At 47.7% G+C, this 15,081-nt stretch overlaps 1 protein-coding gene across 3 annotated transcripts in view; it reads right to left on the bottom strand.

Moving 5' to 3' along the window:
- Window positions 1-3,989: 3,989 nt before the first annotated feature.
- focad (focadhesin) overlaps window positions 3,990-15,081 on the bottom strand; it is a 366,162-nt gene continuing 355,070 nt past the window's right edge. For all 3 annotated transcript variants that reach the window (XM_038804621.1, XM_038804620.1, XM_038804622.1), the window contains exon 45: window positions 3,990-4,570. In XM_038804621.1, coding sequence (XP_038660549.1) covers window positions 4,497-4,570 — 74 coding nt within the window. In that variant the 3' untranslated portion in view covers window positions 3,990-4,496. The remainder of the gene's footprint in view (window positions 4,571-15,081) is intronic.

The following is a 15,081-nucleotide window of genomic DNA, read 5'->3' as shown; positions in this document are numbered from 1 at the left end:
TGATCGTACTAATTCTAACTGGAAACTAGCCCACATGATCTATAACCAAGATCTATTAAAGCTCAAGTGACCAGTTTCACACATTGAAACAAAGGACAGGGGCCGGCTGGTTTTGTAAAGACAGAGGGGCAAAAGGTATTTGCCGCTGTGGCAAGAAGCAGCCTCTATTTTTGTAAAATGTTCTTTGTAAAGAGCAAAAACAAGGACACTGAAGGATTTGACCTGGTGCGGCAGGCAAAAGTGATATCTGCTGGAAACTGTGAGTGTCTTAAGATTTAATCTTGATTTGCTAATCATCTGCCAGAAACATGGTGAAAAGTAAAAATGTACCATATTTCATGTATCATGGATTTCGATTGAGTCAGTTGGATAATGCAAAAGGACCGTTTCTTTAACGGAAACAGAAAGTGCTAAAACAATGCAGCAGGTCTGGCTGCGGCTGGTCTGAGAGAAACAGGGTTAACCTTTTGAGTCCAAAATGAGTCCTCTTTGGACCAAAGAAGTTAGATTGGACATGAAGCATGAACTGTTTTCCTCTCTCCACAGGTACTGCCAGACCTGCTGCGTTTTCCCAGCACTTTGTTTTTATTTCAGATCCCCAGCATCCGCGGTAGTTTTATTTGGCCTTTTCTTTAAGTTGATATAAAGTAGCCTGTTAAGCCATGTTTGATCTGTGTAACTTAGGTTGTTTCCACATCTAGAATACTGTGTGCAGTTTTGGTCTCCTTTTCTGAGGAAGGATGTTCTTGCTCAATGGCATGCAGTGAAGGTTTACCTGACTGTTTCAGGGGATGGCGGGACTGACATACGAGGAGAGATTGACTGGGTTAGGATTGTTTTCGCTGGAGTTCGGATGAATGAGGGGGGATCTCATAGACTTTGAAAATTCTAACAGGCCTAGATAGGGTGGATTCAGGGAGGATGTTCCCGATGGTGGGTGTGCCTAGAACCAGGGGTCATGGTCTGAGGATTCGGGTAGATCATTTAGGACAGAGATGAGGATGCATTTCTTCACCCAAAGAGTGGTGAGCCTGTGGAGTTCATTACCACAGGAAGTAGTTAAGGCTAAGACATTGAATACATTCAAGAGGTGGCTAGATATGGCACTTGGGGAGAATGGGATCAAGGGTTATGGGGAGAAAGCAGAATTAGGCTATTGAGTTGGACGATCAGTCATGATCGTGATGAATGGCAGAGCAGGCTCGAAGGGGTGAAAGGCCTCCTCCTGCTCCTATTATCTATGTTTCTATGTAAATCTTGTTCTTCAGTTTATTTCTGCTGGTCGCTGAAACACAGATCATGTTTTAAAAAGTGATTGTATGTTGTCACTCCAACTATGATGCATCTAATGGCCAATATTTCAGCTTTCATTGCAGCAAAGAGCAGCCTCCAAACATCTTAGCGTCGCAGTGGATGCTCGGATTTCTGGCATGCAAGGTCAGACTGCTGCTGTTATGGTTACAGATGCCTGTGTTTAAAGGGGATAGTAGGGTCTCACAGCAATGCAGCAATCTGTCCACCAGATTACTAAGATTGTTGTGACTAAACGGCTTTCATTACATGCATGTTGCCCACGTGTGTGGGTTGCACATTGGAATTATAACCATGTGATCTTCTGCTAGCCCTCGTCACTAGTCTCCCTTTTTGTTCAGTAAGAAGTCTTACAACACCAGGTTAAAGTCCAACAGGTTTGTTTCAAACACGAGCTTTCGGAGCACTGCTCCTTCCTCAGGTGAATGGAAAGGTAAGACATACCAGATCATCGACATGGATACCACCATTACACGTGGAGACACCACCCACCAGGTACGTGGCACATACTCATGCGACTCGACCAATGTAGTCTACCTCATACGCTGCAGGAAAGGATGTCCCGAAGCATGGTACATTGGCGAGACCATGCAGACACTGCGACAACGAATGAACGGGCATCGTGCGACAATCACCAGGCAGGAATGTTCCCTTTCAGTCGGGGAACACTTCAGCACTCAAGGGCATTCAGCCTCTGATCTCCGGGTAAGCGTTCTCCAAGGCGGTCTTCAGGACACACGACAACGCAGAATTGCCGAGCAAAAACTTATAGCTAAGTTCCGCACGCATGAGTGCGGCCTCAAGAGGGATGTTGGATTCATGTCGCATTACATCCACCCCCCACCATCTGGCCTGGACTTGCAAAATCCGACCAACTGTCCTGGCTTGAGCAATTCACACCTCTTTAACCTGGGATCACCCCCTATCTCTGGATCTGTAATGATTTGATTACCCGCAAATGCTCGCATTCCAAGCATTGTCTGGCATCTCTGACTTTGTCTATATAAATGTTTCTGGAACACCTCTCCATTCACCTGAGGAAGGAGCAGTGCTCCGAAAGCTCGTGTTTGAAACAAACCTGTTGGACTTTAACCTGGTGTTGCAAGACTTCTTACTGTGCTCACCCCACTCCAACGCCGGCATCTCCACATCATGTTAAAAAGTCTGAGCCTTTCTCTTGCATTTCTTAAAAACTAAAAGTGCAATGCACTGATCAAGGACATGTTTCCACATGCACTCATCTAAATTTATGTTTCTCCAAGTGCATCTTCGGTAGTATGAAAGAGCAGAAATAACAAAAGGCATTGTGTGAATGCAGGTTTAGTATAAAAATGAATCAAATTGTTTCGCAGAAGCTTAATTTAAAAACAAATTCTGAACCAATAAAGAAGATATCAGGAATGATGACTGAAGGGTGAGTAAGAGGTGGGTTTGAGAAGGGTCCAAAGTGATGAAGAGGCAGGGTGATACATAGAAAATAGGTGCAGCAGTAAGTCATTCGGCCCTCCAAGCCTGCACCACTATTCAACATGATCATGCAAATTCAGTATCCCACTCCCACCTTCTCATACCCCTTGATCCCTTTAGCCGCAAGGTCCATGTCCAGCTCCGTCTTGAATGTATCCAACGAACTGGCTCCAACAGTTTTCTGCGGTAGAGAATTCCACAAGTTCACAACTCTCTGAGAGAAGAAGTTCTTCCTCATCTCGTCCTGAATGGTTTACCCCTTAGTCTTAGGCTGTGACCCCCCCTAGTTCTGGATGTCCCCAAAATCGGGAACATTCTTCCCACATCTAGCCAGTCCAGTCCCATTAGGATTTTACATGTTTCCATGAGAACCCCTCTCATTCTTCTAAACTCCAGTGACTACAAGCCCAGTCGATCCAGTCTTTCTTCATATGTCAGTCCTGCCATCCCGGGAATTAGTCTGGTGAACCTCCAGTGAAGGAATTCCAGAGCATTAGGTTTGGTGAACCTGAAGTCACGGCTGTCAATCATGAGTGAAGGGAGGCAGATGCACAATTAGACAGAGTCAGTGAAATGGGAGAGTTTAGGTAATTTGCAGGACTGGAGGAGCATACAGAGGGATACATTAAGGCACCAGCATAGATCAGTGAGAACTTGAGTGATCGGCGGACAGTCCTAATTGCTGCTGAAACAAATTTCATATTTTATAACGAGGAATTTATGGAATCAGAGGACAGGAGGCCGTTTGACCCAACGGCCTAGTCAAAGAGCTCAACCAATTAGTCCCAATTCCCTGCTCTTTCCTGTATTGGATTCCTGAGTCCCAATTCCATTTTAAAAATTATAGTGATTCTGTTTCGGCCACCCTTTCAGAAAGTACATTTTAGCTCACAACAATTAATACTTAAATATAAACTTTAGCAAAAACAGAAACATTTCTCAACTTCACACTAAAATAGACGATGGCATAACGGCGCTGGTCTGAATTGATCAACATGGCAGTTTTCATTTCTATTTACGTGGCGACTGATCCCTTTTCAAAGAAACTTCAGTTGTAGCTCAGTAACAATAAGAAGCATCCATCTGAACACTGCAAAATTCAGTCGAAGTACACAATCTGAAGCAGTACAGTTCACCGAATGTTTCAGCATGAGGCAGCTTTTAATCATAGATTCAATCAACATTCACACAAGAACTTCAAACTCACAGTCTCTGGACATGAATGGATGTTTTTATTTCATCGAACTGATTTGCAGTGCCGCATCTTTTGTAGCAAACAAAATGTTGGCACGAAATGGTCAGAGCTATAGCACACTGCTCTTACAGGAAACAAAACTTCAAACCACGAGGTAAATCTGTCTGCTTTTAAATGTATTCCTTCGACGTTGGCGATGCCTTCAGAAACACAACAAATCACATTAATATCATCATCGTTCTAAGCACTGCTGGAGGTGAATTGCTTCTGTAAACAAATAGCAGAAGATATCCCCGACATATGCGATGGTATGTGATAGACATGCAAGCTCTAAGGCCACTTATGCATTATTAGTAGCAAACAGCTCGTCTTTCAAGGCTTTGGAATACATCTGGCTTCTTGCCACATGAGTGCATTATCACGTCTCTACTTCCTTTCCTTTCCACCGATGGAGTCTTAGCTTGCTGGCAAAGTCAGGCCCCCTGCTTAATGCTGATCAGATTAGTCGTCAAATATTTGGCAACTACCATCCATATGCACGAGTCCAGATGGCTTTCTTCCTGTACTCAGGCAAAAATCTCAGTGCCAGCAGCGTAGCTATGAGAAACAGAAGAAGACACTTGTTACACTGCAATAAATATAAAAGACACAATTTAACCTAAAGCCAACTCCCAAGGTACGGCTGGATCATTTTGATCAATTTCGGGTACCGGGGTTAATTAATCAGCACAAAAATAGACATTTCTCAATATCTGACAAAATGTAACAAGAGCATGAATATATTAAAAATTAAAAAAGAATTACAGTTTGCCAACCACATTTTTACAAAATAGTGAATTGATAAATTCTATCTAGAACAATGGGAGTCAGTAATTATTGTTAATTACTGTTGATATATTGATAAATATATTAATATTTAAATTTAATATTTATAAATAATAATATTGATGAAGTATAATCCTGTTTCATCCAGATATATTTGACATACCAGTCGGTCACTTTGCAGTTTCTTGCAAATGCATCAGCATTTCTATTAGGAAGTTACCCAACTGAGCTGAAATACGTGGTTAAACATTGTGCAAAATCACACATTATAAATACTTCTTTATTACTGCAGTTGCTAAGGTTTGCGTTCTGTGCCAATAAAACCAGCAGTAAGTTCCACCCACACAGTCAATAACTGGTACTTTGTTGACCAAGTTCACTAACCAGCAATTTACCCCAGAAAACAGCTTGTTTTTGATTAATTTGAAAGACAATTGGAAACCCAGTTCTCTACCGATCGTATGTGGTGTGTAGTCAATGGGATACTCATGCAGCATTAATCACTAATCACTCAACCTTTGAAAGCAGATGAAGAAACACCGATAAAAGTCCCAAAGAAACCCTGAAATTTCTTCGAACTCCAAAGACAATTAAGCTCCAGTATGTAAATGGAACACCATGATCGATGTTACTCAACTGTGACCAACTCCACTTCACAGTTGCAGCAACTGAGTGACAATGCTCCAGGCAGTTATCAGATTAAGTGACGTCTGAATTTATCACCACAGCCTTCAATGCCACTCCTCATGAGATCATAGAATCATACCATCTACAGTGCAGAAGGAGGCCATTTGGATCATCGAGTCTGTACTGGCCCTTGGAAAGAGCACCCGACGCTTCCTGTAACCCCACCTAACCTTTTGGACACTAAGGGACAATTTAGCTTGGTCAATTCACCTAACCTGCACCTCTTTGGACTATGGGAGGAAACCAGAGCACCTAGAGGAAACCCACACAGACATGGGGAGGAAGAGCAAACTCCACACAGTCACCGGAGGCCGGAATTGAACCCGGGACCCTGGAGCTGTGACACAGCAGTGCTCACCACTATGCCACCATGCTGCCCCAGATATTAACCAAATTTTTAAAAAGCAGTTCATTGAAACATTAACTGGTTTTCCTAGAAGTTTATAGCCTGGACTGGAAATAAATACCCCAAATCTTCAGTCTTGTTAGCAATTAGATCCTGGCATTCACTGGTCCCATGATCACAGTCAATAGTTTCTTTTTAAAGCAATTAGGGATGGGCAATAATTGCTGGCCTAGTCATTGATGCCCAATTTTAAACAATTGGTATTGTTAATTCCTCATTTTATAATATGACAAAATAACCAATTTCAGTGACAACCTAAGTTTACCGTTTATTCAGTAAACAGCCAGGACATTATACAATCCATTATTTGGTGATATATATATTTAAGTAATGACAAAATGTTATCATTTAATCTGTTCAAATTACGTCTTCTTTTTTTTAATATAAATGATTGTTTTCCAATTAAGGGGCAATTTAGCATGGCCAATCCACCTACCCTGCACATCTTTGGGTTGTGGGGGCGAAACCCACGCAAACACGGGGAGAATGTGCAAACTCCACACGGACAGTGACCCAGAGCCGGGATCGAACCTGGGACCTCGGCACCGTGAGGCAGCAGGGCTAACCCACTGCGCCACCGTGCTGCCCCAAATGACGTCTTCTTAAATGACAGAAGCCTAATTAGCAGCGATGCCAGTATCTCATTCTATCTCAGTGTAGGAACTTTCTCTTCTGTCACCCGATCCAAGAAAATGTACATGTACTTATTGAAAATATTCTTATTTTTACCGGGTTGCTGCTGGAATGGCCAGGAAGGAGCTGGCGTGGGCCGGGGGGGTAGAGGAGAGGCGTTATCGCCATGGTCAGGCGGGGCAAGCTGACCTGGGGCGAGCAGTTGATAAGCTATGGCTAGCCGGCGGGGGAGAGGGGCAGGTTGCCCTCTGATCCGGCTGATTACTTGGAACGTGAGGGGGCTGAATGGGCCGGTTAAGAGAACTAGGGTATTTTCTCATCTGAAGGGGCTGAAGGCGGACGTGGCTATGCTCCAGGAGACCCACTTGAAGGTGGCGGACCAGGTTCGTCTGAGGAAGGGGTGGGTGGGGCAGGTTTTTCACTCAGGATTGGACGCGAAGAACCGGGGGGGGTGGCGATTCTGGTGAGGAAGAGGGTGGCGTTCGAGGCGGCTGAGGTGGTGTCGTACAAGGAGGGCAGATATATTATGGTAAAGGGTAGGCTGCAGGGAGAGAAGGTGGTGCTGGTTAATGTATATGCCCCGAATTGGGATGATGCCGGCTTGTTGGGCCGCATTCCGGACCTGGAGGCAGGGGGCCTGATCATGGGGGGAGACTTTAACACAGTGCTGGATCCCCCACTGGACCGGTCCAGTTCAAGGACGGGTAGGAGACCGGCAGCGGCCAAAGTGCTGAGGGGGTTTATGGACCAGATTGGAGGGGTGGATCCTTGGAGGTTTGGGAGGCCGAGAGCGCAGGAGTATTCCTTTTTCTCCCATGTTCATAGGGTCTATTCCCGAATAGACTTTTTCATCCTGAGCAGGGGATTGATCCCGAAGGTGCAGGATGCCGAGTATTCGGCCATAGCGATTTCAGACCATGCTCCGCACTGGGTTGATCTGGAGATGGGGGAGGCACGGGACCAGCGCCCGCACTGGCGCCTGGATGTGGGGCTGCGGGCTGATGAGGAAGTGTGTAGGAGGGTCCGGGGAAGTATTGAGGGGTATCTTGATACCAACGACACGGGGGAGGTCCGGGTGGGGATGGTCTGGGAGGCTCTGAAAGCAGTGATCCGGGGGGAGCTGGTCTCCATCCGGGCCCATAGGGAAAGGAGGGAGAGGAAGGAGAGGGAGAGACTGGTGGGGGAGCTCCTGGATGTGGACAGGAGATACGCGGAGGCACCGGAGGATGGGTTGCTGGGGGAACGGCGTAGTTTGCAGGCCAAATTTGACTTGTTGACCACCAGAAAGGCGGAGACACAGTGGAGGAGGTCGCAGGGCACGGTATATGAGTATGGGGAGAAGGCGAGCAGGATGTTGGTGCATCAGCTCCGCAGGCGAGATGCGGCTAGGGAAATTGGTGGAGTGACGGATAGGGGTGGGAATGTAGTGCAGAAGGGGATAGAAGTAAATGGGGTCTTTAGGGACTTCTACGAGGAACTGTACCGGTCAGAACCTCCGATGGGGAGAGGGGAATGGAGAGCTTCATGAATAGGCTATGGTTCCCAAGGGTTCAAGAGGAGTTGGTAGAGGGGCTGGGGGCGCCGATAGAGTTGGAGGAGCTAGTCAGGGGGATTGGACAAATGCAGTCAGGTAAGGCGCCGGGGCCGGACGGGTTCCCGGTGGAATTTTATAAAAAGTATGTGGATCTGGTGGGCCCCCTGTTGGTGCGAGCCTTCAATGAGGCATGGGAGGGGGGGGCTTTGCCCCCGACGATGTCGCGGGCACTGATCTCTCTGATCCTGAAGCGGGATAAGGACCCCTTGCAGTGTGGATCATACAGGCCTATCTCGCTCCTCAATGTTGACGCTAAGTTGCTGGCGAAGATCCTGGCCACCAGGATAGAGGACTGTGTGCCAGGGGTGATACACGAGGATCAGACAGGATTTGTCAAGGGACGGCAGCTCAACACGAATGTGCGGAGACTGCTAAATGTTATTATGATGCCGGCAGTGGAGGGGGAGGCTGAGATAGTGGTGGCGCTGGATGCGGAGAAAGCGTTTGATAGAGTTGAGTGGGGGTACCTGTGGGAGGTGCTGGAGCGGTTCGGATTCGGGGAGGGATTCATCAAATGGGTGAGGCTGCTCTACGCGGCTCCGATGGCAAGTGTAGTTACCAATGGAAGGAGATCGGAGTACTTTAGGCTCTACCGTGGGACCAGGCAGGGGTGCCCCCTGTCCCCCTTGCTCTTTGCACTGGCGATTGAACCTTTGGCTATGGCGTTGAGGGAGTCAGGGAGATGGAGGGGTCTGGTGCGGGGTGGGGAGGAACATCGTGTATCGCTGTATGCGGACGACCTGTTGTTGTATGTGGCGGATCCAGAAGGGGGAATGCCGGGGGTGATGGAGCTGTTAGCGGAATTTGGGGGCTTCTCGGGCTATAAGTTAAATTTAGGCAAGAGTGAGGTATTTGTAGTACACCCGGGTGATCAGGAGGAGGGAATTGGGAGACTCCCATTAAGAGGGCAGTGAAGAGTTTCAGATACCTGGGGGTGCAGGTGGCCAGGAGTTGGGGGACTCTCCATAAGCTTAATTTTACCAGGCTGGTGGAACAGATGGAGGAGGAATTTAAAAGGTGGGATATGGTGCCGCTATCGTTGGCGGGTAGAGTGCAGTCCATCAAAATGACAGTTCTCCCGAGGTTCTTGTTCCTTTTTCAGTGTTTGCCCATCTTTATCCCTAGGGCCTTTTTTGGAAGGGTGACTAGCAGCATTATGAGCTTTGTTTGGGCGCATGGGACCCCGAGGGTGAAGAGGGTCTTCCTGGAGCGGCGTAGAGATGGGGGGGGGGCTGGCGTTACCCAATCTCTCGGGGTATTATTGGGCGGCCAATGTGTCGATGGTGCGCAAGTGGGTAATGGAGGGGGAGGGGGCAGCATGGAAACAGATGGAGAGGGCGTCCTGTGGAGATACAAGCCTGGGGGCCCTGGTAACGGCGCCGTGGCCGCTCCCTCCTATGAGGTATACCACGAATCCGGTGGTGGCGGCTACCCTCAAGATTTGGGGGCAGTGGAGGCGACATAGGGGAGAAGTGGGGGCTCAATGGAGGCTCCGTTAAGGGGGAACCATAGGTTCGTCCCGGGGAACATTGATGGGGGATTTCAGGGTTGGCACAGAGCGGGCATCAGACAGCTGAGGGACCTGTTTATTGATGGGAGGTTTGCGAGGCCTAGGGGAGTTGGAGGAGAAATTTGGGCTCCCCCCGGGGAACATGTTCAGGTATCTGCAGGTAAAGGCATTTGCTAGGCGGCAGGTGGAGGGATTCCCTTCGCTTCCCATGAGGGGGGTGCGTGACAGGGTGCTTTCGGGGTCTGGGTGGGAGAGGGGAAGATATCTGATATCTACAAGGTTATGCAGGAGGCGGAGGAGGCGTCAGTAGAGGAGCTGAAAGCTAGGTGGCAGGGGGAACAGATCGAAGACGGAACATGGGCTGATGCCCTGGAGAGGGTTAATTCTTCCTCCTCGTGTGCGCGGCTTAGCCTCATCCAATTCAAGGTGCTGCACCGGGCCCACATGACTGGGACGAGGATGAGTAGGTTCTTTGGGGAGAAGACAGGTGTGTCAGGTGCTCGGGGAGTCCAGCGAACCACGCCAATATGTTCTGGGCATGCCCGGCACTGGAGGAGTTCTGGAAGGGGGTGGCGAGGACGGTGTCGAGGGTGGTGGGATCCAGGGTCAAGCCAGGGTGGGGACTCGCGATTTTTGGTGTTGAGGTGGAGCCGGGAGTGCAGGAGGCGAAAGAGGCCGGTGTGCTGGCCTTTGCGTCCCTAGTGGCCCGGCGAAGGATCTTGCTACAATGGAAGGATGCGAGGCCCCCAAGCGTGGAGACCTGGATCAATGACATGGTGGGTTTCATTAAGCTAGAGAAGGTCAAATTCGCCCTGAGAGGGTCGGTACAAGGGTTCTTTAGGCGTTGGCAACCGTTTCTCGACTTTCTGGCTCAACGATAGGGTATGGGGACAGTAGCAGCAGCAACCCGGGGGGGGGGGGGGGGGGGGGGGGGAAGGGGGGAGAAGGGGGAGAGAAAAGGTGAGGGGGGGGGGGGCGGACGATGACTATGTTTGTTTAGTTAATTTAAATTTATTTTTAAGTTCTTTTGTTGTTCATTGGGGTTGGGGGGGTGGGGGATGGGATACATGCGTCGATACGGTCTGGGGGTGTTACAGTTATTATGGTTTATTTTGTTGCATTTCATTATTTGTCGTTATGTTTTATATTTTCTGTAAAAAATTCCAATAAAAATTATATTAAAAAAAAGAAAAAAAAAAGAAAATATTCTTATTTGGCTTTTAACATTTTATACATAAAACAAAAAGTAAAAAAGATAACGTAAGAACCCCCACATGCGCACCACCAACTAATAGGCTGTTTAGGGGCTGTTTAGCTCACAGGGCTAATCGCTGGCTTTGAAAGCAGACCACGGCAAGCCAGCAGCACGGTTCGATTCCTGTAACAGCCTCCCCGAACAGGCGCCGGAATGTGGCGACTAGGGGCTTTTCACAGTAACTTCATTTGAAGCCTACTCGTGACAATAAACGATTTTCATAATACACGTATGACTCGAAAAATAACACACCCCCCTCTTTAGCAGCTGACAATAAGTGAAGAATAAACAGGCCCCATCTCTTATGGAATCCTTCAATAACACCCACCCTGCCCCCACCCCCAAGGTCAAGTTAACCTTCTCAAGATACAGGAACTCATCAGGTCCCCCAGCCACACTGAAGTACAGGGTGGAGAATCTAACCTTCACCCTAACAGAACCCGCCTGCAAGCAATCAGCGAGGCAAAGGCCAAAACATCTCCCTCAGTCTGCAGCTCCGGCAAATCCGACACCCCAAATATGTCCCCCAGGGGACTGGGCGCCAAGTCCAAGTTTGCCGACATGATGCTGAAGGACGAGCCCCAAACTTCTCCAACTTCATACGGGACCGCAACATATGTACAGGGTTGGCCGGGCCCCTCCCACACTGCTTGCAAACGTCCTCCACCCCTCAAACAGCTGGCTCAATCTTGACCTTGTCAGGTGCGCACTATGCACCCCCTTTAATTGTATTAACCCTAATTTCGCACATGAGGTTGAGGCATTCATCTACTGCAGCACCTCACACCACATCTCCCTCTCCAGCACACCCTCGTAGCTCCTCCTCCCACTTGGCCTTAACCCCCTCCAACAACGCCGTATCCTCCTCCAGAATCCTCCCAAAGATCCTATAGTTCATACACCCTCCAACCCATCACCGGTAACACCCACTCCAACAATGAGGAGGGCAGTGTCACTGGAAATGTTGGGGAAACCTTCCTTGCAAAATTCCACACCTGTAAAAATCTAAAGGCCTCCTTCCGCCAAACATCTCCGCCAAGCCCTCCAAGCTCGTGACAAAGATGTGCAGGTTTGGTGGATTGGTCAGCTAAATTGCCCTTAGTGTCCAAAAAAGGTTGGTGGGATTACTGGGATAGGGCGGTGCTCTTTCCAAGGGCCAGTGCAGACTCGATGGGTGAATGGCCTCCTTCTGCACTATAATTCTATGAACCGCACTTGCAGAAATAATAATTTCCACCACCCCCTGCTCCTCACAGACCCAAAGCCGAGGATCCAATCTCGCCGACTCAAACAAATGATTCTTTCGGATCGGCATCAACTTCGACCTCGCCCTTACTTAAAATGCTGCCAAAACTGTCTCCATATCGTCTGTGTGGCCACCACCACCAGACTACCTGAATATTTCCCTGGGGCAAATGGGAGTGGCACCGTTGTCAATGTAGACAACCCCAACCCCCTACAAGAGCCTGCCTCCATCCTCACCCACATTGCCTCCGGCTCCCAACCCAACCCTGCACGTTCCTGCCGTTTGCCACCCAATAATAATACATTAGATTTGGCAGAGCCAAACCCCCTGACTGTCGCCCTCTGTGAAGCACCGTTTTCTTAGTCACCTAGCCTGCCCAGACAAACGTCAAAATCAACCGTTACACCACCATAAAAAATGCTTTCGGCAAGAAGACTGGTAAACTGGCTGGAATAAATTATGATCTTACGTTTACGATGCTTTAATTGCACCATTGTCTCCAAAATGTCTAGCTGCCTTACAAATAAGACTTTTAAAACCAAAACTGCAGCAGTTACTCACTAATCCAGGACTTTAACCCTTACTACACCAAATACATATAAACCAATATATCAACATTTCTACATTCATCACAGTGGTGAGCTGCCTTCTTGAACCACTGCAATCCATGTGTTGTAGTTGGGAGGGAATTATAGCATTTTGACCCAGTTACATTGAAGGAATATTTCAAAGTCAGGATGTTTGTGGCTTGGAGGGGAACTTCCAGGTGGTGGTGTTCTCTTGTGCTGGCCTTTTTCCTTCTAGATGGTAGTGGCCATGGGGTTGGAAGGTGCTGTCTAAGGAGCCTTGGTGAGTTCCTACAGTGCATCTTGTGCATGGTATACACTGCTGCCACTGTGCACTGGTGGCAAAAAGAGTGAAAGTTGTGGAAGGGTTACCAATTAAGTGGGCTGCTTTGTTCTAGATGGTATCGAGCTTCTTGAATGTTGTTGGAGCTGCACCCATCCAAAAGAGTTGTTGTGGGTCCAGACCAGAATCCCAATTTGTTATGGGATTCTGGACGAGAACCCAAATTCTTACTTTGGAAAACTACACCACAGGAGTGAGTGATAACACTGGTCAGCAGACTGCTTTTATGATAAAACAAACTTTAATTTAAACACAGAATTAAACACATTAGCAACAAGGAAATAGCTTATAATTAACCGTTATAATGGGCGGAATTTATCAACCACCCTGCCGCATGATTTTCGGCATCGGAGGCGGCCCGCTAGCGGGATATACTAGTCCCATCATTGTCAATGGAATTTCCCGTTGACAGCACTCATCGCCAGGAAACCCGTGAGTCGGCGTGAGACTGGAACTTCTGGTGGAATGATATAACCAGGGGATGGTTTAGCTCACAAGGCTAAATCGCTGGCTTTTAAAGCAGACCAAGCAGGCCAGCAGCACGGTTCGATTCCCGTACCAGCCTCCCCGGACAGGCGCCGGAATGTGGCGACTAGGGGCTTTTCACAGTAACTTCATTGAAGCCTACTCGTGACAATAAGCGATTTTCTTTCATTTTTTCATTTCATAATTCCAATTAGCAAACCAACATATCTTAAATACCATTCATGGACAAAGTCAGCAAACCAGGGTATTTCTTGCTTTTTTGTTGTAGGTCCTTTCGGAAAGAGATTTATTTGTAATCAAATTGAACCATATCAGCCCAGCTTGGTGTTCCAGAAGCAATTACCAAACCTGGCCCCTCTCATTAACTACAACACCCCAATCCAAAAACACACCACATTCTTCTGTCCTGTCACGAAAGGTTACATTGCAAAAAACAATGGCTCCCTTTGCAATCACAGCAAAAATGCTAAATAGAAACTTACAAATTTGAAAATTTCTCACATTTGTCACAGAGTGGAGAGTATTCCATCATACTCCTGACCTGTGTCTTGTAGATTGTGGACAGGCTTTGGGGAATCAGGAAGTGAGTTAATCACCTCAGAATTCCTAGCCACAGTATTTATACGGCTGATCGAGTTCAGTTTCTGGTCAACGGTGACCCCCCCAGGTTGTTCGTAGTGGGGGATTTAGCCACTGATGTTATGGGGTGATGGTTAGATTCTATCTTGTTGGAGATAGTCATTGCCTGGCACTGCAGCATGAATGTTACTTGCCACTTCTTACACCAAGCCAGGTTACTCTCCAGATCTTGCTGCATTTGGATGCAGACTGCTTCAATATTTGAGGAGTTACGAATAGTACTGAACACCATTCAGTCATCAGCGAGTATCTCTCCCCTTCTGACCTTATGATGGAAACAAGGTCAGTGATGAAGCAGCTGAAGATGGTTGGGTCTCAGACACTGGGCTGAAGTACAGGAGGATGCTCAGCATCCATGTGGCCCCATCTCAATGTAGTAATACATTCTAATGTACCTCACAGCAGGAGGTCAAATCCAAGGAGGAGTAGGAGTAAAAAACATGGAAGCTTGAAGACTGCTTTAAGAGGGGTTTGAAGATGGGGGAAGAGATATAACCAGGAAGAGAGTTTAAAAACATGGAGGTTCCTTGATATTCAATGGCATTACCATTACTGAATCCCCAATATGAACATCCTGGGTGTTACCATTCACCAGAAACTGAACTAGACTAGCCATATAAATACTGTGGCTACAAGAGTAGGTCACAGGCTAGGAATCCTGCAGTGAGTAACTCACCTCCTGTCTCCCCAAAGCCTGTCCACCAACTACAGAGCACGCCAGGGGTGTGATGGAATACGCTCCACTGGCCTGGCTGAGTGCAGCTTCAACAACACTCAAGAAGCTTGACACCAACAAGGACAAAGTCGCCCGTTTGATTGGCATTGATTGGCACAAACGTTCACGCCCCCCACCACCGACGCACTGTGCATCATACACAAGATGCACTTCAGGAACTCACCAATACTCTTTAGATAGCA

Source organism: Scyliorhinus canicula, chromosome 8 (assembly GCF_902713615.1).
Source record: "Scyliorhinus canicula chromosome 8, sScyCan1.1, whole genome shotgun sequence".
Taxonomy (NCBI): Eukaryota; Metazoa; Chordata; class Chondrichthyes; order Carcharhiniformes; family Scyliorhinidae; genus Scyliorhinus; species Scyliorhinus canicula.
This window is presented reverse-complemented; position numbering and strand designations above follow the sequence as displayed.